The sequence below is a fragment of the Vidua chalybeata genome, chromosome 12 (genome assembly GCF_026979565.1).
Source record: "Vidua chalybeata isolate OUT-0048 chromosome 12, bVidCha1 merged haplotype, whole genome shotgun sequence".
Taxonomy (NCBI): domain Eukaryota; kingdom Metazoa; phylum Chordata; class Aves; order Passeriformes; family Viduidae; genus Vidua; species Vidua chalybeata.
Genome location: NC_071541.1, coordinates 15,512,576 through 15,532,359, shown reverse-complemented (window position 1 = coordinate 15,532,359; position 19,784 = coordinate 15,512,576). Strand labels below are relative to the sequence as shown.

Sequence of the window (19,784 nt, the reverse complement as noted above, 5' to 3'; positions counted from 1 at the left end):
TCCAGGATGTTGTCATGTTCATTTACTTGTGCTGCTTCCAAGTGTGACAATAAGGACTGAGAATTTTTTTGGTCTTCTTGTCTTTTAATGTGGACTTCATCTAAAAATGTGAGGGGCAGAGCTGACACTGCAGCCTAAATCTGTGCAGCAAAAGCAGCTCTTTAACATCCATGTGATATTACACATGGGCATTAGAAAACTGATGACAGATCCACTTAATTAAAGCTTTGGCTCTTGCAGGTCTTAGGCCACTAAGTGTCTAATCCTGTGTATTTTAAGGGATTAAAGCATTACACGAGTTGTACAAGTTAATCGAATGTATTGCAGTTTAATTTTTTGTCTTTTAAGCATGTCCTGCTATAAAGAATATGGTATTTGCAAGTAGTATAAACAGTCTGCCTGAGAGGAATAAAGTTTATTTTTTAAAGAGTTACTTAAAGCATAAGGCTTGTAAGACCAGGCTGTGCTTAGCACATTCTTTGTCATGAACTTGTAGTCTGGTAAGTAATAAATTACTGAGCTCTGTTTTAGTGTCTCCTTGCAACTCCGAGGCCACTAGAAGCTTGCTCTCCACGTGGACACTTTGTAAAACAGGCATGAAGAAAACACAGATGCTTATATTTCCACAGGATCTTTGTGTTAATTTATGAATCGTTTTAATGAATGGCATTACTTACCAAGGATCATGGCCAGTTGGGCAGGGAGGCACAAAGGTTGAGAAAGCCATCAGCTGTAATATCTCATGTGAATGTTGCCTGTCCTGGCAATCTCCAAATCTCTGAAGTGCTTGTGATAATGTTAAGGATGTGCCCATTCAAATGATTACTGTGGAATATGGTAGAGATTCCTGCAGCTTGTTGCACAGACCAAGTCATCTGCCCAAGGGATTTCATGTGACACAGTTAAATCTAATTTTTTAAAAAATATATAGAAATTTCTTAATTTTATGTGTTATGAAACACTAAAATTCTAATGTTTAAGAGCAAAGATCTGTTGGAAAAATAAGCATTAACCAAGTCAAAGTTGTACCTATGTTTAATGGGTAAATATTACATTTCTGTGTCTCTTCAAAGTCTACATGATATCCCCAAGTACTTGTTACTCATTAACTGATTAAGATAAATAGAGATTTCATTTGAAAATTTGCTTTTTCCAAAATGGAGCAGAGAACACTTCTTGCATTGATGGTCTTTTCCTCACTCATAGTATTAGCAGAAACTAATGATCAGAAGGTATTTGCTTTATTTTTATTATCAATATCTCATTTGCTCATTTGCTGATGTGGTGGTATCATGGTAGCTGGCCAGGTAGTGCAGGTAACTCCTCTGGTAACCACCTCCCAGGGAGACTTGGGTGGATTGTCTTGAGATTTTAGAGCTTTGGGTCCTTTTAAGGTCATTTTGGTTGTTTGTTTGGGCTGTTACAGTACAAATATAACAGGAGACACTTGCAGATATGTTTGATGAATCTCTTTCTTCAGAATGTAAGATATCAAATTTGAGAGATCAGTAACTCTGCTTTGGATACTGGATGAGGTTTGGATCTTGACACAGGACCAAACAAGCACTATGCAGTACCAGGAGGTTTCTGATGAGTGTTTAATAACAAATATGGAATGGAAAAGAGGGAAGTAGAAAGTTATTTGCACTGTCTGGAGGAGCAAACTCTTGTTTTGTACCATCACAGTGGTGACTGGTGACATTGTAAAATCAAAATTAGAGAGGAAGAGGATGCTTTAAGTCAGATTTCTCTGTCCATTATGCCTATTCGAAAAAGGGTGAAGTGGAACTAAAATGCAGACAGATGTTGGGGGGCATGGCCAGGCTTTGTGGCTGCTTCAGGGGCAGCCAATAGCTCTGCAGGAAGCCGTGGATGGGGTGTATGGGCCCACAGTGCCTTTGCCTTTGGGTGCATGCCTGGGGCTGGTCCTCTGCTTCTTTCACCAGGGGTACAGCAAAGCTCCTCCCCATGCTGCATCCCACTGACCCCTGGGTTGTGCTGGCCACAGCCTAAAATGTTGCTGGGGCTGGGCGAGTGCAGGAGATGCAGGTCCTCCTCCCTGCAGCATCCCTTGGGCACGTGGCAGCAGAGTAGATTATGCAGAGTAAATTTTGCACAGGACAAGCTCCTCCTGTGTTAGAAGGATCCTCAGTGGGCAGCAACGGCCACCACGTGCCTGCACTCCCCCAGTGAGCCACAGCTTGGGGCTTGGTGCTCCTTATGGCAAAACCACGCTCTGAATGTGCCATGGGCAGGTTTGAGTATGGCAGGGCAGCCAAGTTTTGAATTTCAGCCATTATCCTAATGGAGACGAAGCCACTGGATGCTTTTAATTGGCAAGCAAAGTACAGGAGATTAATTATAAAAATAGCTAAAGATCAATTCGTCATTCAAAAGACGTGGAAGCTGGAAAAATAAAAATAGAAGTGCAATGATATGCTCTGTTGCTGAGCTTTTTTATTTTAATCAGCTATTGGACTGTTGTGAGGCTGGTAATGCCCAGATCAGCCTTTCTTAGTGCCACTGCTGGAACATGGGTAAGACCTTTAGAGAGACATTCCAAATGCAAAAGGAGGTGTCCATGTAGGCAGGTGCTCCAGGCAGTTCTCAGTTCAGCCACCCTCTGGGGTGCTCCAGGCAGTTCTAGAATGGTGCCCTCCTCCTTCGGGCATCAGGGGCCCTGGAAGAACCAGACCAGGAGAAACATGAGTGCTCAAAGGACATCTTTGCTTGTGTAACCAGTGAGGGGTAACCAGTGCTTGGGAGACCCATACAAGGTTTCAAGCCTGCTAAACATCCTGTGGGACACAAGATACCAAGCTGGAAAACAGGAAGCAAAGCCAACAGCTGGGAGAGCAAATAAACAGTCACACAAAAGCCAGGGCCCTTCTCTGGGTCAGGCTTAAAGAGGCTTCTGATCTTCCTGAGGAAAATCTTGGGCAATGCACTGGGGTGATGCAGCAACAGCTTCACTGTACCCCCAAGGAGAGAAAAAGGTTAAACAGAAGCTTCTGTGGAGCAGCAAAATGCAGATGTAGCTGCAGGTTTTGCATGGGACAGTGGCTGTGGCTGCAGAGAAAGAAATAAGCAGACTGGTTCAGAATAATCCCCTCCCCAGTTCCCGCCAGGCTTTCTAACAGTTCATTTCTTCATCAGACGTTTCCAACAGCATCATCCAGGTAAGGATGGCCTGAGAGCAAAACCTGCGTCAGTCTGTCTCAGTTTGTTTATTTTTTTTTCCAGCATGCTGTTGAAATATACAGCCTCCATGTGGACTGCAAGGTCACATCACGATTTGCTCACACTGTCATCACCAGCAGAATTGTCAACCGAGCAAATGAATCCCAAGAGGCCACCTTTGAAGTGGAGTTACCCAAGACAGCCTTCATCACCAACTTCTCCATGTAGGACCAGTCCTCACCTGCAGTGTAAAGGAGGCAGCTTGGGGGGTTCATCTTTCTGCTCAAAGAAAGAGCACAAAGAGGGTCCTCTGCAAAAATGCTCTCTGGGGCTAGGTAGTAAGCAGCCAAATAGAAAAGAGGTGCCCAGGGCCTGGCTACCTGCTGCACAGGGTGGGTGATGTGCTCAGTGGTGGTGTTTCTCCTGCTTCCAGCCTCCTCAAGACTCTGTAAGGACAAGGGATGTGTTGTGCTGGTGGCTCCTGGCATCCTCCTGGGTGGAGCGGGATTTGGGAACCAGTCTCCCTTGCTCATGCCCAGAGAGCCACAAAAAAACTTCTGTTGAGTTTCTTTCCTCGGTGAATTCCTTCTAATATAAATTAATTTTCATGGAAACCAAACAGGTCCATTGATGGTGAAGTATACCCAGGAATAATAAAGGAGAAAACTGCTGCTCAAAATGAGTATGACTCGGCAGTCTCGCAGGGACAGAGCGCTGGCCTCGTCAAGTATGTTGCTGTTCTGAGTAAGACTGCTCCAACACCCCTCCTTGGCTTCCTGTTTGGCTGGGAGCAGATTAAATCCTGGAGATAGCCACATCCTAGTGGGGTCAAATCAGTGAAAATCAACCTTGGGTTCTTGGTGGGAGGGACAGTGTATCTTCGTGTGTGTGTATACATATCTATATATCTATATATAAATTTTTAACATATATCTATAAATTCACATATATATGATGTATAGGTGGTCTTGCAATGGGCTCCAGTAAGAAGTATCCCTGTTTACCAGTGCCTTGGGACTTGCTGTCATAGAATCACTGAATCACAGATTCAGAATGTTCTTGAAAGGGATCTACAAGGATCATCAAGTCCAACTCTTAAGTGAATGGGCCATAGAGGGATCGAACAGACAACCATGGTGTTACTAGCACCATGCTCTGAACAATTGAGCTAATCTCAGGGTCAAAGTCCTTAAAGGACCTTAAAGATCATTTAGTTCCAAACCCCCTGCCATGGGCAGGGACACCTTTCAGGCTGCTCAGAGCTCCATCCAGCCTTGGTCACTGTCATTCAAGAGCACCTTGCCACAATGGGATGATGCTCAGTGCTGAGTCTGCCTCCTTGCAAGCACAGAGGGCCATGGCACTTGAACAGATATTACAGTTTCAGGGTATATTTAATCTGTGCTTCACAGGTATTCACTCTGAGGCATGCAGGGGTTTCTGCTCCATTTCTCAGCTTGCACCCATGACATGTTAATGTAATGTACAATATGTGATGTACATAGTAGCACCTGCAATGTAAAAAATCCTCTCTATGATGAAAAATATTTACTGCTACTCTTTTTATTTATCCCATGTGAGCCCTTAGAGGGGCCACAATAAAAGTGTGCAAATTATTTTGCACACTTCACAAACCCCAGCCACCACAAGGAGGTGAATCACTGTTCTTCCCACCCCCCCAGAATTACAGACAGAAAGCTGGAGCAGTTCCACGTGTCTGTCAGCATCGCAGCTGCCAGCAAAGTCACTTTTCAGCTGACCTATGAGGAGCTGCTGAAGCGGCAGCTGGGGAAGTACGAGCTGCTCATCAAGGTCCGGCCCAAGCAGCTCGTTAAGCACTTCCAGGTGAGCTGTCCTGGGGAGGGCTGGGCAGGGAGCAGTGCCGTGGGTTTTAGCACAGCCATGTTCCCTCTGAGACGCTGATGTTCACGTCTTCTCCTCTGCCAGATCGACGTGCACATCTTCGAGCCCCAGGGCATTCACTTCTTGGAGACAGACAGCACATTCATGACAAACGAGTTAACTGAGGCACTCACCAAAGTGCAGAACGAAACCAAGGTAAAGCAGCAGCTGCCAGAGGTTACTGCCAGTGGCAGCTCTGAGCTGTATTGCTTTAGATATTTCCTTCTGATTGCTTTGCAGGCTCATATTTTATTTAAGCCAACTCTAGATCAACAGAAGAAAAATTCTGAACTTGATGAAACGCTCCTCAATGGTGATTTTGTTGTGCGTTATGATGTTAAGAGAGAAGCTACTGCAGGTGATATACAGGTAAAAAGAAAAATTAATGAAAAAGCTTTTAGATCACAGATAAGTATGAATGTGAAGTGCAATCAGCAAAACAGCAACATTTGTTTTGACACACCAAGAATGACACAAAAAGCTCTTCCCATTAATCTAGGGTCAGCAGGAACTGAGGGTGATAGTGGGTAATATTTTGTATATTACAAAAAAGGATCACTTAGGAAAAAAAAAATCAATCTTTCAAATTTTATTAAAATACCCAATCTATACTGGTATTTCATAGAAGTCTCTTTACACTCTTTTTTATTATTATTTTGGCTCCTCTAGAGTGTATTTGTGGTTTCTTGTGAACAAATTTTAGAGGAATGTGATTTATATAACTTAAAATGATGCTTTGTCTCTGTGTTTTTTGTGATAACTGAAGCATAACTAAATACAGCAGGAACTTAACAAATATTTATGAACCAATGCATATTCTAGAGAATAAAATAGAGTATTTTCCATATCATTTCACTAATGAAGTATATATGGGTGTGCTAAAAGGTGGCAGCCACTGTCATTCAGCAGAGATGTACTCACAGGTAACGATAAAGAGGTAATGTGATACACAGTGATAATATGCATATATCATACATATGACACTGAGGTGTCTAATATATATGTATGTATGCATGCTGCTCTCGGGCAATTTTCTCTCTACAGACAGTCTTGCTTCCAGCTAGGAAATACATTTTACTTTCTTTAATTTAAGTTATTTTATTTGGGCTTATCGAGAGAGCAGAATGCTGAGCATGCTCCCCACTTCTTAATATGCCAGAATGTTAAGATTTAGTTTTTATTTCTTTAGATGTACTTTTATAGGTGATTTCACATTCTGTATTTCAGATTGTCAATGGGTATTTTGTCCATTACTTTGCACCTCAAGAAATGCCAGTGTTTCCCAAAAATGTCATCTTTGTTATAGACCGAAGTGGCTCCATGACAGGCAGAAAAATTGAACAGGTAACTTCCCACAAAGCATGACCTCTGTTAGCAGCAGGCACATACACCCCAGCCTTCTGAGGAAGCAACTGGGAATTTTTCACTGGAGGCACACAGTGGTTTTGTACACAGCAAAAGGTTCAGACTTACAGAAATGCTTGAAAATACAAATGCATAGATTAAAGATATTAAGGAGTAACTCTGACACAACTATTTTCATGGGTATTAAACATTGAGGCAGAGAGAATTTTCTGTATTTTTGCAGGACTTTTTGTGTTTATAGTTTTCTTTAATGAAGCTTAGAGAATTAATTTATCTGTTATCTGTTTTATGTTTATTGATGACTGTGTAGCTCTGTTTGAGAGTAGACAAGCTCCCTGCAGCCTTCATAGGCTGGATTTTGTGTCTGTAGGTTAAGTGAATTGTCTGTTTCTGATGGTCTCAACCTAAAACATACCATTAGAGTTTAATAAAGGCATAGGGCTGCATCTAGAACAGAGCTGTTGAGAACTCTCTCATTACACTGTAATTTCAATCCCAGTTCAGGCAGAGAAGTGGAAATAATCAAAATCGCTGTTTTCTCCTTGGAACAGACAAGGGATGCCCTGTTGAAGATTTTGCAGGACCTCCGCCAAGAAGATCATTTCAGCTTTATCACCTTCAACAACAAAGTTGTGGAGTGGAAGAGCTCTTTGCTGCCAGCCACTGAGGAGAACGTGGCCAGTGCTGCAGCACTCGTGCAGACTCTCACTGCCAGGGGAGGTACATGTGCTCGTAGCACTAATATGCACCCAGTGGAATGAATTGCTTAGAAAATAATTATTTTTATTAATTATATAGTGCCCCAGAGCTACCACCAGTGCTTACAAAGCAGGTCAGTTTTAAGACTTATAAGTGATGAGTGGGAAAGAAAGCCTGTGAGTGGTCAGACTGGTGACTTCATTATGAGAGAGATACAGTTATATAAGAGATGCTTACAGCACATCTATGAACCAAAGCCACCAAGTTTTGTTTCCAATTTTTATCACAGAGACAGTTAGAAGATTCCTTGGTAGCATAATTTTTATACAGAAAAATGGTAATTCACTCAACATTTGATAGCAATTTGCTGATTTTTTTTCTTTTTATATTGAGCGTCCTTGTTTAAAAAAAAAAAAAAAAAAAAAAAAAGCACATCCAAAGCTATACTCCCTTGTAAGCCATGCCACATAAATAAAACAGGCAAAACAGGCATGTGGCATTTCAGTTGCTGCCTCAGTCAATGTGCTTGGTGTTATTGTTTAGTTTTAATCACATCTCAAGGGCTCTGTCTCCCTTTAATGTTTCACTGTCTGTATGAACAGAAGCTTCCTTACCCCAGGCGCTAAAACCAATAAACTCACCCATGCTCAGCTCTTTTCTCTGACTTCTTATAGAAGGCAGGGAAACTTTTCTTAAGTATAGGTTAACAGATGACAGTGTGTTTACTTAAGCACTCTTTAATGGCTCTAGCATGTTTGTATTTCCCATGACATATGTGTGGAAAATCTTCCCAAGAGAATACTCCGGCACTGCCGTTGCAATATAACACCCGGTAATTAAGTCCAGTAGGCTAAGTCCCTAAATCCTCCTCTCGGAAGGATTACTTCCTGCAGAAAACTTTAAACAAGTCTGCAGGGCCTCTGCAGATGCAGGGCAGCAATCTCTGCAGATGATTCTCCTGTTTAGGTGAGCGATGCGTGCTCTCTCATTGCAGGCACAGATATCAGTGGTGCCCTGCTGGCTGCTGTGGGTGTGCTGGAGAAAGCCGAGGGGTTGCCAGAGCAAAGTGTCTCCATGATTATTTTGCTGACAGATGGCCAGCCCACTTCTGGTGAGTGAATGCTGCACAGAGTCCTCCCTCCCCTGGGGTTTTTATCTGTTACACTTGCATCCCAATATTCATAGACCTAGCCTGTGTTTTAGAAGAGCTTTGGAATACGCAGGCTGTGCTACTGCTGGATATGAGAGGGCTCTGTTGAGGGCTGTAGGGAGTGATGGCAGAGCCTGCCTGCCTATGGCTGCACATCCTTTAGCTGGGAATTGTTCTGCTGCATACCGTTGGCTTCCCAGTTTATAAACTCAAGGGAATTGGAGATGCTCCAGGCACAGCTGAAAAAGAAAAGGAAAATACCTAAAGACAAAATACGGACATTTTGCAGATACTGTGTACAGTCCTGTTTGAGAGATACTGCTTGTGCTTCTTCACCCTCTGTGCCTCAAACTTAAGATATTTTCAAGGTGCTTCTTGTTCTGCATTCTTTGTCATGTCTTAATTAGTGATCAGCTATGACAGCACAAACCAAAGGTTTGAGATTGAAATATCACATGAAATAAACAACTCCCAGTGCAATGGCACAAATTGAACCCCTTGTCTTGAACAGGGGATTTTCTTAGTTTTGTGTGGCACCAGCATCGCTCCAAGGTCAGCAACAATACTTAATCTGTAAGCCCTGAATAAGATCATTCTGCCTTTTAGATTGTGTGAGCCATTCTGCTTTGGGATTTCCTGATTTTGTTTGGGTTTTTAAATAAAATTCAGCTCACAGTGCTGCCTCCCCAGCACAGCCACAGTGAGTATCCGGTGCTCCCCACATCCAGCAGTTAGAAATCAGGCCAGGGTGGAGTGTCAGGCGTTATTGCCTACGCTGCCTTCCTTAGCAAAGCAGCTAAAAAGTAAAATCTGAGCTGCTCCCATGGCATTGCTACAGGCAGTAACAGTTTCTGCCTGGAAATGCTGGTGAAAAAGCTCTCCATACATGACCATCAGCAGCTCTTCAAATGGGGTAAGGTGATGGTGTGAAAGTCTTTTCCTCTGTTACACAAAGGAGCTGGGAGAGAAGCATGGCTGAGTTCATTGGCAGTTTGTTGGAATTGCACCATTAACCAATCCATTCTTCTCTGAATTTACACATAATTTTTATGGATGGTACTTGTCTTTTGAATGCTTGATGAAGTGTATCCATCCCTCCTGTTGTTAACTTGTAGTGTGTGTCCCTTATGTACTAAAAACCTCCTCTGGCCTTGTAATCCTATAAAATATTTTGCACTTAGCCATGACAACATCAATAGAACCTAATAAAAGTCATTAAGGGGGAGAATCATGTTCTGGCACTCCATACGCAGAGTCGTGCTTTCATTTCCAATTCGATTACCAGCATTCTATCCCCTATCTTTTTAGTATTTTATTCTGAATTATTTTTAAAATCTTCAGGCAGAATTTTCCATTTACCTGCTGCAGTCTATTTGCACTTGAAAAGACCCAAACGCACAACGGTGTTTTTGTTTCATTTACAGGTGAGAGAAATGTGGAAGTAATTCAAGAAAACGTTCAGAAAGCAATCAATGGGAAATATGCTCTTTTCTGCCTTGGCTTTGGGTTTGATGTCAGTTATAAATTCCTGGAGAAAATGGCCCTGAGCAATGGGGGAATAGCACGGCGTATCTATGAAAATGCTGATGCAGCCCTGCAGCTCCAGGTCAGGAGTAAGGAATGTGCCAGGAAAGCCATCTATCAGCTACAGCTTATATCTAGTTCTAGCAGGAAAATGACAGATTTTCTGTGATGAAATGTTGGGGTTGAGTTTCCCTGTTACTTTAGCTGAGGGAGGAAGGCAATTTTGGGGTATCTGAGGGTTTGTACCCTCCAAGTTATCAATGACTCAAAGTCCTCAAATCAGCTGTATTCAGACAAACTGGGAAACTCACACATTCCTGTACTGTAAAAAGAGAAATTGTCCAGGGGAAATGGACAATTTCTGAGTTTGCAGTAGTCTTGCACTACTAAAGAAAAGGCTTTTTAAGGGGGCTTTAGACTTTCAACATATTGCTTTGCACAATTTTCTGTCATTTGTCTGTGTTCTCTGTCTCACTGCTTTTCTTTAGGGCTTTTATCAAGAAGTGGCTACCCCAATATTAATGCAAATTGAAATGCAGTATCCAGAAAATTCCATTGAAGGATTAACCAAGAACAATTTCAAGCTGTTTTTTGAAGGATCTGAAATTATTGTATCTGGAAAAATTAGTAATGAGCTGGATTTTTTACCAGTGGAAATTAAAGCTCAGTCAGTAAGTGTTTAGTTTACTAATTGTGAAAAACATCTCTCCCTTCTGTCCTTCGTGGCACAATAGGAGGCTTCAAGAATTGTTTTGTGTTTAGTATATGTTTGTTACATTTGGGCTCTCAGCTGTTTTCCCATTGTTTGATCTCGCAAATAATTTGTTAAAATTACCCTCTCTTGAATTTGCTACAAAAGAAAAACCTTGAAGAATATTCACAAATAAGTAAACAAATTTTAATTCCATTTTGTTCATTCTTTAACAAAATCCAAATATTTCAGCCTTTTAAGTACTTCTAGGTTTCTATTGTTACAATGAAGTAGGAAATCTCAATTAGTCATCTCAAAAATGCTGAAATAGAATTTAATTACCTCTCTTTTTCATCACTGTTTCAAGTCCAGAAATACAGATCTAAAATACATGCTTTTTAGATACTTTGGGATTGCATTTTTCCCATGGGAAAGAACAAAATTGAAGGGCAACTGGTACTGAAAGATATTAAGTCTCATAAAGTGACTATAAATGAAGTTTATAGAGCTGAAGTTTATGGAGCTGCTCTTTTGATGGTCAGTTTTCTCCCATTTCAGCACATGAGTAATTTTACTCTTAAGGAAGAGGCAAATGTCAAAGAGAAGGAGCAAGTATTCCAAAATCAAAAATACATCTTTGGGAATTTCATAGAGAGACTCTGGGCTTACTTGAACATTCAGCAGCTTCTGGAAGAAGCGTAAGTGATTTTAATGCTTCACATAACAAACTTCTAACTTCTCAAAACATAAATTCCTTATTCACAAATTATATTATCAGAAAATACAAAGAAATATTTTTCTAGACAGTATCAAAAACATAAGATACTGGGAGAATACTACATTACTGTACAATGAACATGAAGTGCCTTTCAGTTTATGGTAGCACTACAACATTCAATTTCATATATATGAACACATAATGTAACACATTCTACATGCAGTTACTATGAAATAGATTTCAGTTGTATGGATTGTGTTGAGCTGTTCTTGCACCCCCAGAAATATTGTCTGTAGATAAGGAAATGGCAATAGCTAGGGAATAGAACAATATGGATGTCTACAGGATACTTCAAAGACCATGTATCTATTACTTTTATGTATTTAAACCATACATAGGCTCCAGCGTTGCAAAGAATGAAGCATTTCCATCATTTCAGGCACATGAACAGCTGAGTTATCCCCATAAGACTACTGACCCTTCAACAATAAATATCTGTGGAGACACAGCTATTATGTAATGGAATCTGAAGATGATTTATTCATAGTCTCTACATATTTTTGCTTCATCATTAACACAGACTTTAGTATTTCAGCCCAAGAAGAGGACCAGAAGGCCCTAGAGGCCCAAGCCTTGGATCTGTCCCTGCAGTACAGCTTTCTCACACCCCTCACTTCCATGGTGGTCACCAAACCCCAGCAGCAGGAGGAGCTGGCAAACAAACCCACCGAGGCTGGTAAAAACAGCTCCTCTGAAACACTCTGCTCTTCTTGATTCATTGTTCTTGACTTCTACTTAGCTTCATTTGATAGTGATATAACGAGGTAAATTGGAGGCAGGAGTTCAGGGGTTGTCTTTCTTTCAAAATAAATCATGAAGGATTTTTCTCAAAGGTGAAGTGATGAAACAGGCACTACAATTGAAATGGAAAACAGTTTGTTTAAATATTAACTAAAGGTAGTCTAAGAGCTGTTACTATGAATGCAGGGGGGAAAGCATGGCCTCAGTCAGAGTTTTGCACGTGCTCTATATACCCATCCTTTAGCACAAAAAACCTCATCACCTGAAGCCCTTGTCCCAGTTTGCTGGTTCACATGGGAAAAGTAATTCAGTGTTGACTGTATGACACTCATCTGTCCCTCTTCCTCTTCACAGATAATGAGAAGCCCAGCAGTCTTCCAGCACGAGGTAAATGTTTTCTTCTTTTCCAGTAGCATATTTTCATAGTCTCTAATTAGAAAAAAAACCAAAGCAAAGCAAACAAAAAAATTCATGGTTGTTGTTCTATAGAGGGAAGTATTTGAAAAAATTTGAAAAAATGTGTGAAGTGAATTGTAAGCAATGCCTGCCACAGTCTGTGCAGGTTTTAGGTGGATAACAGGGTCAAAGGGAGACAATCTTCCATTTAGAAAGTCTCAAAGGTCAAAATTATCTATGCTCTTGAGGAAAAGTAGTCCTTCAAGTCAATAGTGTTAATGATGCCTTCTGCTTCTTCCTACCACGTGTGAAGCATCTTTCAAAATATTCCGCTCAAGAATGCCTTCTGAGGATGATTCAGGTATTTTTTTCCTCTCTGGAAACTGCATTTATTTGAATAATAATTTTATAGGTGAAGAACCTTGGTTTTGCTCTAATTCTTTTACAGAAATGTATTGAGAGAATCACAATGCTGCCCTGTTTCTGGAGGTTGCCTCTTTCAAAGTGCTGCTGGGGAGTTCAATAGCAGAACCACTCCTGTAAGGGATGTAATGCAATCATGAGTAAAACACAGGTACTTTTTTTTTTCTCTCCAGGTGCTCTTAGAGTGAAGAGTGGGTCACCTACTGGTAAGTACTCCTCTGTTTCTCTTCAGAATAATTCTATGAAGTTCATTTCATATGTAGGGTCATATCAATCTTATTTTATATAAATGCATTTGGATTGGAGATGCCCACTTGATATACAATTCAGTTTTTATCATATGCATTTCAGTCCACAGATATTTTATAATGAACTATAAACTTTTGAAAACAATTTTGGTCCCTTTTCGGAAATAAAAGAATATATACTTCCTGAAAATAAATGTGAAAGATATGGAAAAGCATGTATTAGTAAGCTGAAAGAAATGGATGTAAAAACAAAATAATTCACCAGTCCTGGAGTATCCAGAAAAGTCAGTGGGCAACAAGCAGGACCGATTCCCTGTTCCAAAGGGTAGGGAGGAAGGTGCAAGGCATAAACCCAAAGCAACAAAACATTGGGAAAACCTTTTTCTTTCAGGTCGGTGGCGCTCTGAGCTCCAAGCTGGCAGCAACAGGAAGATGTTTTCAGGTGGGGTTTCCTCACAGTGGGGTCAGAGGGGCTGGGCTGGGTGTGCTGCATTCAACACTGCCCAGTGACCCTTGAAAACACAGCTCTAAACCCTGCCACAGCTCCAGCTGAGCATAGGCCCATGGCATGGTCCATCCTGAGAGAAATAGGCTCTGCATGTTGTGCCCCTTTGGGACATCTCGTCTTAGGCAAAGCTCTCCACAGCCATCAGTGAAGAGCTCTGTTAAAAAGGCTTCTGTCCAGCATTTGTCCTGGTTCATCAGCTGACTTAGAAAAAAATGTTTCATTAAACTCTTCTTACTAATTTTAGCTATTTCAGTTTCCAGGTTCAGAGATGCCGTAAGAGCACAACCTATTGGTAAGTGACACACATCCTAGTCCCATTTCAATTATTAATGTAACTGTAATGTACACTTCTTCATGCAACAATGCTTTTTCTGACTTCATCAACTCTCTGAAAATCTTTTACCTCTTCTTGCAAACCTTGGCTAGTTCTTTCCATTTAAGTAGAAAATATCCCTGTGTTCCATGAGAAGATCTCTCTGGCTCGAGGATATAAGAAATGCAGCACAACAAATCTTCAGCCTAAGGTTTTTAAGCGCTCCTTGTCCTTAGTAAACTCTATATTTAAAATTTGTTGGTTTCATTCATATCAAGGTGCTGTGTCTGGTTGTGCTTTTCAACAGTTATTACTTTGTTTTTAACCATTCTATCCTATAAAAGCTATAACTGCTCTTTTAGGAATGAATCTATAAATTATTTTTGCTGTACCTATCCAGCACACAGGCTAGATTTTTTTGTTGCTGATCTTTTTCTTCTTTTCAGCCAATGAACATCCACAACTTCTCTTGCAATTACCCAGACAAAATGAAAGGATCTGTTTAAATATTGATAAAAGAGCACAAACCTCTGTCCACCTGCTGTCAGATCCAGAGCAAGGTGAGTAAGCCATGTTACCCCAATTCCAAGATAAGGAGAGACACTGGGTCTGTGAATGCAGTTGGTGTTTTTGGAAATAACCCCCTCTTATGAAGAGCCATCTCACACCTGCTGCCTTGCACTGACCAGAGAGGCTGTGGTAAATTCTGCCTTTCTGTTGGTGCAACAGCTGGGGGCACTTCTCACAGGTCTGGCTGAGGATCACCTTCTCCTCCTGGTGTCACATCCTCCTCGGTCCATAGGGTGTTCTCCTACCCAGCCCTTGGGGCTTTGGAGGATGTAGAGACCTTAAACCTCACGGTCCCTGTGTGCCAGCAGAAAGTTGCATGCTCTGGATGTACAGCAGATTTTCCATGGTCCTGTGCTTGAGGAGCCATGGCCCAGGCAGCAGGCACCTGTTCTGATTATGGAACAGAGACACCTCTGTGCAGGAGGTGGAAGCATGGAGTTAAACAGGCTCTAGTGACCCCACCACAATCTTGGGGCATGTGGGGCTGCAATCCAGAAATGCCCAAAACTAGATTTGAGAGCTTGGTTTCAGTAATAAAACTGGAGCGGGTCTATTAAGATCTTTTGTACATTAAGAGAAGAATCACCTGACAAATTTGTATTAAAGGACTCACAGTAATGGGGAAACTTGGAGATGGAATAAATCACTTTGTGCAGTTTGATATTAACTACGTGAATCCCCCCGTGCAAATCCATGTCTACACTCATGCGATCCTTGTAAGCCACAATAACAAGAACAATTGGCTGTCATGGACAAAGTCAACCTCCTCCACCATCCAGGGGTAAGAAACACCTCCCTGTCTTTTCCTAAACTTGAAAATGTGTCAGACCTTTGTTCATTCAGGCCTCCCCTTACCTGGACTAAATGCTTCCAGATGTTTTTCTCCAGCAAGTATATCAGTGTGAGTAGCAGCAGGGTATCTTTATAGAAAATAAGTTTTATTTTAATTCTCCATGCCTGTGTAAAGAGAACCAGAACAACTGCACCATCAGCCTGCTGTTCATGTATTTATGTTCCAAAGGAAAGGAGCCACGCAGAGCAGCCTTGTGCCACCAGCAGCCACTTTGTGTTCCTCCAGGGCAGAGCAAGCACTGCCAAGTGATGGCTTTGACATTTACTGTCCCTTTTATACAGCACTTGGCTCCACACAGGCTGGGGTTTTCTTTCTCCCCAGTTTTAGCAATAACTCCCATCTGGGAAGCTGACATTTTTTATGGGCAGGCATAAAGAGTTGGAATAGCTGTCTGTAACTAAATGTCCACTACAGGAGAAGGGATAATTTAAAAGCAGACTTTATTTGTTGGCATAATTAGAGCAGGATCCTTCAGTACCACAAGGAAGAGCTGAGTGTAGATGGTTCCCCCAGCCTTTTTATATTGCTGGAACAAGTCTCCATAAGGATCCCCTGCTGGCCTGGGGCAGACAGGACACACATCACTGCTCCCACACACACAGTTCTAGACAATAACAAGTCCTACAACAACTGCTTTCAATTATTCTTGCAATCCAAACAGAGAGCTGGCTGGATTTATATCCCAGTATAATTTACCAAGCAGAATGATCCTCCTGCTTCAATCCAGCACCCGAGCCCTTGCATCAGCACTTTGGGGGTGGCTTTGTTAATCCTTTCTGCAGGGAGCAAAATGACAGTGACATTTGTGTTCTCCAAGACCAGCTGGGATCACAAAAACATTAATGGGTCAGAAGAAAGGCAAGATTTGAAAAACTTGTGAAATATCCAAGGGAAAAAAAAAATACTTTTTCATAAAAAAGATTGAATTATTTTGTCTACCTTTGTTCTTATTAAAATGGTAAGATTTTTTTTTCCCATTCAAGTATTTCTTGTCATTATGGATAATAAGGTGTATTCATCAGCAAAAAAATTGTCCCCTGGTATATTTGCAAGACCTGTTGTGCAGCACAGAGAGAAAAGATATTCTACTCAATATTTTCTAGCTTAAAAATAACTACAAACAGATCAGGAAAAAATGCAATTGCAAAGAGATAAAAGGCAAAAAACCAAATTATTTTGATTAATTAATATCACTTAGTTAAATACATATTCTTTCTTCATGTTCTTCTTGGAAATAATTTCATCATTTACTTCCTAGGCTGAAAGTGTCAGTTGAAAAGGAAAGGAGCATTACAGCATCACTGCCCAATACGGTCACAGTAAAAATTGCCTTGGTCAGGTTTCCAGATGATTTCCTTGGGCTCTATTTCTTGAACACCGACCGTTTTTCGGACAAAGTCACTGGAGTTCTGGGTGTGTATCAGCATGGATGTGTGCAGCAAAAAATGCTCTTGTAACTCAGCTCCTGAAATGAGAATGTAGTCAGGGGTTTGTTTCAGGAAGTGCTTGTGAAACTTTGCATTTAATTTATTCCTTTTGGACATTTAACTTCTACTGCCCAGCAATCCCAATAAGGAGAGGTCTCACCCTGGAAACATAACACATAACACAATGCTTTCCCACTCACCAGTGGCACAACTCTTAAGTAGCCCATTATGGGTTTAGAAGATGTTAAAATAAGACAGAAATAATAGTTGGGCTCAACCTCAACAGTGCTGTGGAATGACATGATTGATGCAGAAAATTCATTTGATGTCAAAAAACAGACTATAAATAATGGACATAAAAATTGTAAACAATCATGGTTAGGAAATGAAAGCCAGCTGCTCCTCAACATCTTGGCTCCAAAAGTCCTGGTGGGACCTAAGTTGAAGTTGTTTTGGAAACTTTGCAAGCAGAGAGGCTCCATATTCCAAAAACCACAAGGAAGAAATAATTGTGAAAAACCATCAGAGAAAGGCTGAACCTTCCCATGGAGAGCATTAGGGATAACAGGAGATCACAGATGAAACAGAGGAATTCTCTAATCTTACTAATGGAGTATCCAAACTTGATCTTTGGTTTGTTTTCTGAGATGAAGAGCTGCTCTCCTGGTGTTAGAGATGCCATTTGGTTTAAACGATTAGTAACACTTGATTGGTTTGTATTTTTTAGTAATTTTTGCGTCTGTTGCTTAGGTCAATTTTATTCAAAAGTACAATTTGACAGTAACTCCAACAATGATCAGAGAGCTGTGGAAAGACTCCTGAGAGTGTCTGGATCTGAGCACAAAGTTTCCAGGTACCAGATATGGAGGGAGGGGAGGGGGTGTGCTTTGAGATGTATTTGATCAGCAAATACCAGAGGTCAAAAGAAATGAAACGGAGGGAGTGTTTGTAAGAACACACCTCTTTGTTGTAAATAACTTGCATTTTAATATTTCCCCAAAAGCTTGCATTTGCTGTTTAAGTGATGCTATAGGGCTCAAGGCTCCTATTTCACTGGGGCGAAATAATTATACCCTGGGGGGTACAGCTTGCATTGTTTTCCTGGATAGGGAGGGTGTTCCCTCAGTTGGATTTACCATGAAGAAATTTTTCTATCCTTCAACTGCTTTTAGCAAACATCTGTGATGGGGAAAAAAAGGCTGTGAGTGTTCAGGTCCTGGGAGTGCTGAGGTGCAGCTCTGCCCACCCAGGCCTCTGACTCCTGGTACCATCTGCACATCAGGGCAATTCTGACCCTGCCCTTTGGTTGTGTTATCACAGTTTCTCTTGTTTTGATTTCGTTTCAGGTTGTACAAGAAAGATTACAGGCTCGAGTCAGCCAGTGAACCTGTTTCCTGCTGGTCAATAGATCTAACTCCCTAGAAAAAAAATATTTGAAGAAAATTATGCAAATGAAGCTCTTCCAAGTATTTTTGGTACTTTCATCAAGAAAAACACACAGTTAAAGCCTTACTGTTGCTCTATATATGTGTCACAAATATTTTATCATGAAATATTTTCAAGATGTGACAGTCCTTGCTTGTTTGCTACTTGAAAATGGTTTCTAATCTACAGTGTGGTTTTGTTGTTGAAGATTTATGTGAATGAACTAAATAAAATTTACATTATCAGCTCCCAGTTTGATATGGACACGTGGACAAATAAAAATCAATAGTGGCATCATCCAAGCCAACTAATATGTCATGCAAACAGTAATAGATCTCTAAAACTATATCTGATTATGGATGGTGGTGTTCTTGAACCATGCATTTTGTGAAAACACCTTGAAATTTGAGGCAGTATTAGTTTGCCATGTCTCTCCTTTTCTATTTTATTGCTGTATCAGGGTTCTCTTGGAGGTTGTTCTGTGAGACCATTCAAAGCTCATGAAATCAGCAGTGAATGGAGCTGTGTGTGGGATGCAAACCTACACCCGCTGTGCTCTGGTTCATTGTTGCAAAAGTCTCTGAGGCTCCCTTTTGGAAACATCTGCAGAACAGTCATTGGCTGGTTGCAAAACTCTGGTTGCAAAACATTGCATTTCAACCCTAAAAGTTAGCAGCTTTTTTTGGCTCCATTTCATACATTTTGCAAACATTGGAAGATGTTTTACAAATAATGAACATCTCAAACCCAACCTGCTGTGCACGGAGGTAACACTGCAGAGTAAACACACACAGAAGCCTCTGCCCATGAAATCCAAGATGTAGTTTCAGTTTTCTGCTTGTTGTAGGTTTAATTCCGAGATGATTTTGTTTCAGAATTTCAGTTCCTTTGTATCTTTGAACCCATAAATATGCCAGCATTATAGGCAGTTTAACAGAAGTTTCTCTCTATCCTGCCAATAATATATAACTGGAAAAATCTTTTTATTTTAAAGCAATGTACTAGAAGAGAAAAAATTTCTTGCCAAAGTCAGTAAGCTAAAACAAACTGTGTAATTAGAAGCTTGTTTTTTAAAAGAACTGTATAGACATGATGCCAAGATATGTTTGTGTGAATTGCTTGTACTTTTAAAGTGCTGATTTTACTGCACAAATTACATGACAAACAATATGAATTTGGAAACTGGAAGTATCAGATTGCTCACTTCACTGCATCAAAAACAGGATTCCCAATCTGATTTTTTCCATTATAGATGAACTTGGGGTTTGAATCACAAGCTGTTGATCCAGGGTTATACCAGCAGACTTGCTGCAAATTAAATATTCCCTGTTTTCAGTTGTAGGGTGTCTGTGTATCACCTCCTGCCCTGCTGCCAGCAGCAGGGATAGAAACAGCACTGAGCAGGAAGCAGTGGCTCGTGGCTGGGGCAGCTTTCACCTGACTCTCTTCTTTAAGTGAGGCTCAATCAGGTGCAGGCCATGCTCGAGAGCTGTACTCAAACTGCCATGCCTGAGCTGTCCCAGGCAGCTGCTGCCCTGCTAGTGCAGCTCTCCCTTGCTGCAAAGAAGCTCCAGGCCAGGGAATGTATTAA

General features: G+C 41.0%; 1 protein-coding gene across 2 annotated transcripts; it reads left to right on the top strand.

Annotated features, from left to right (window-relative positions):
- The first annotated feature begins 1,148 nt into the window (after positions 1-1,148).
- On the top strand, positions 1,149-18,445 carry ITIH4 (inter-alpha-trypsin inhibitor heavy chain 4). Of its 2 annotated transcripts, XM_053953529.1 has the most exons (23): positions 1,149-1,232; positions 3,244-3,404; positions 3,803-3,907; positions 4,863-5,025; positions 5,128-5,238; positions 5,323-5,451; positions 6,310-6,426; positions 6,999-7,167; positions 8,141-8,257; positions 9,721-9,902; positions 10,309-10,491; positions 11,070-11,209; positions 11,817-11,965; positions 12,385-12,417; positions 12,740-12,787; positions 13,023-13,055; positions 13,489-13,539; positions 13,859-13,897; positions 14,365-14,478; positions 15,095-15,269; positions 16,600-16,754; positions 17,519-17,621; positions 18,115-18,445. In XM_053953529.1, the coding sequence occupies exons 1-23, from the start codon at positions 1,158-1,160 to the stop codon at positions 18,188-18,190; spliced, it is 2,628 nt and encodes an 875-aa protein (XP_053809504.1). In that variant the 5' UTR covers positions 1,149-1,157; the 3' UTR covers positions 18,191-18,445. The 2 variants fall into 2 exon arrangements, with proteins under 2 accessions (XP_053809504.1, XP_053809505.1); XM_053953530.1 differs by lacking the exon at positions 12,740-12,787.
- Positions 18,446-19,784: the final 1,339 nt, after the last annotated feature.

What these genes read in the sequence shown, in the direction of transcription:
- ITIH4 (XM_053953529.1), top strand. Translation starts at nt 1,158, where the DNA reads ATGGAGCAGAGAACACTTCTTGCATTGATGGTCTTTTCCTCACTCATA. An exon ending in AAGTGCAGAACGAAACCAAG is followed by an intron (nt 5,239 to 5,322) that starts GTAAAGCAGCAG and finishes ATTGCTTTGCAG; the next exon opens with GCTCATATTTTATTTAAGCC. An exon ending in CAGCAGTCTTCCAGCACGAG is followed by an intron (nt 12,418 to 12,739) that starts GTAAATGTTTTC and finishes CCACGTGTGAAG; the next exon opens with CATCTTTCAAAATATTCCGC.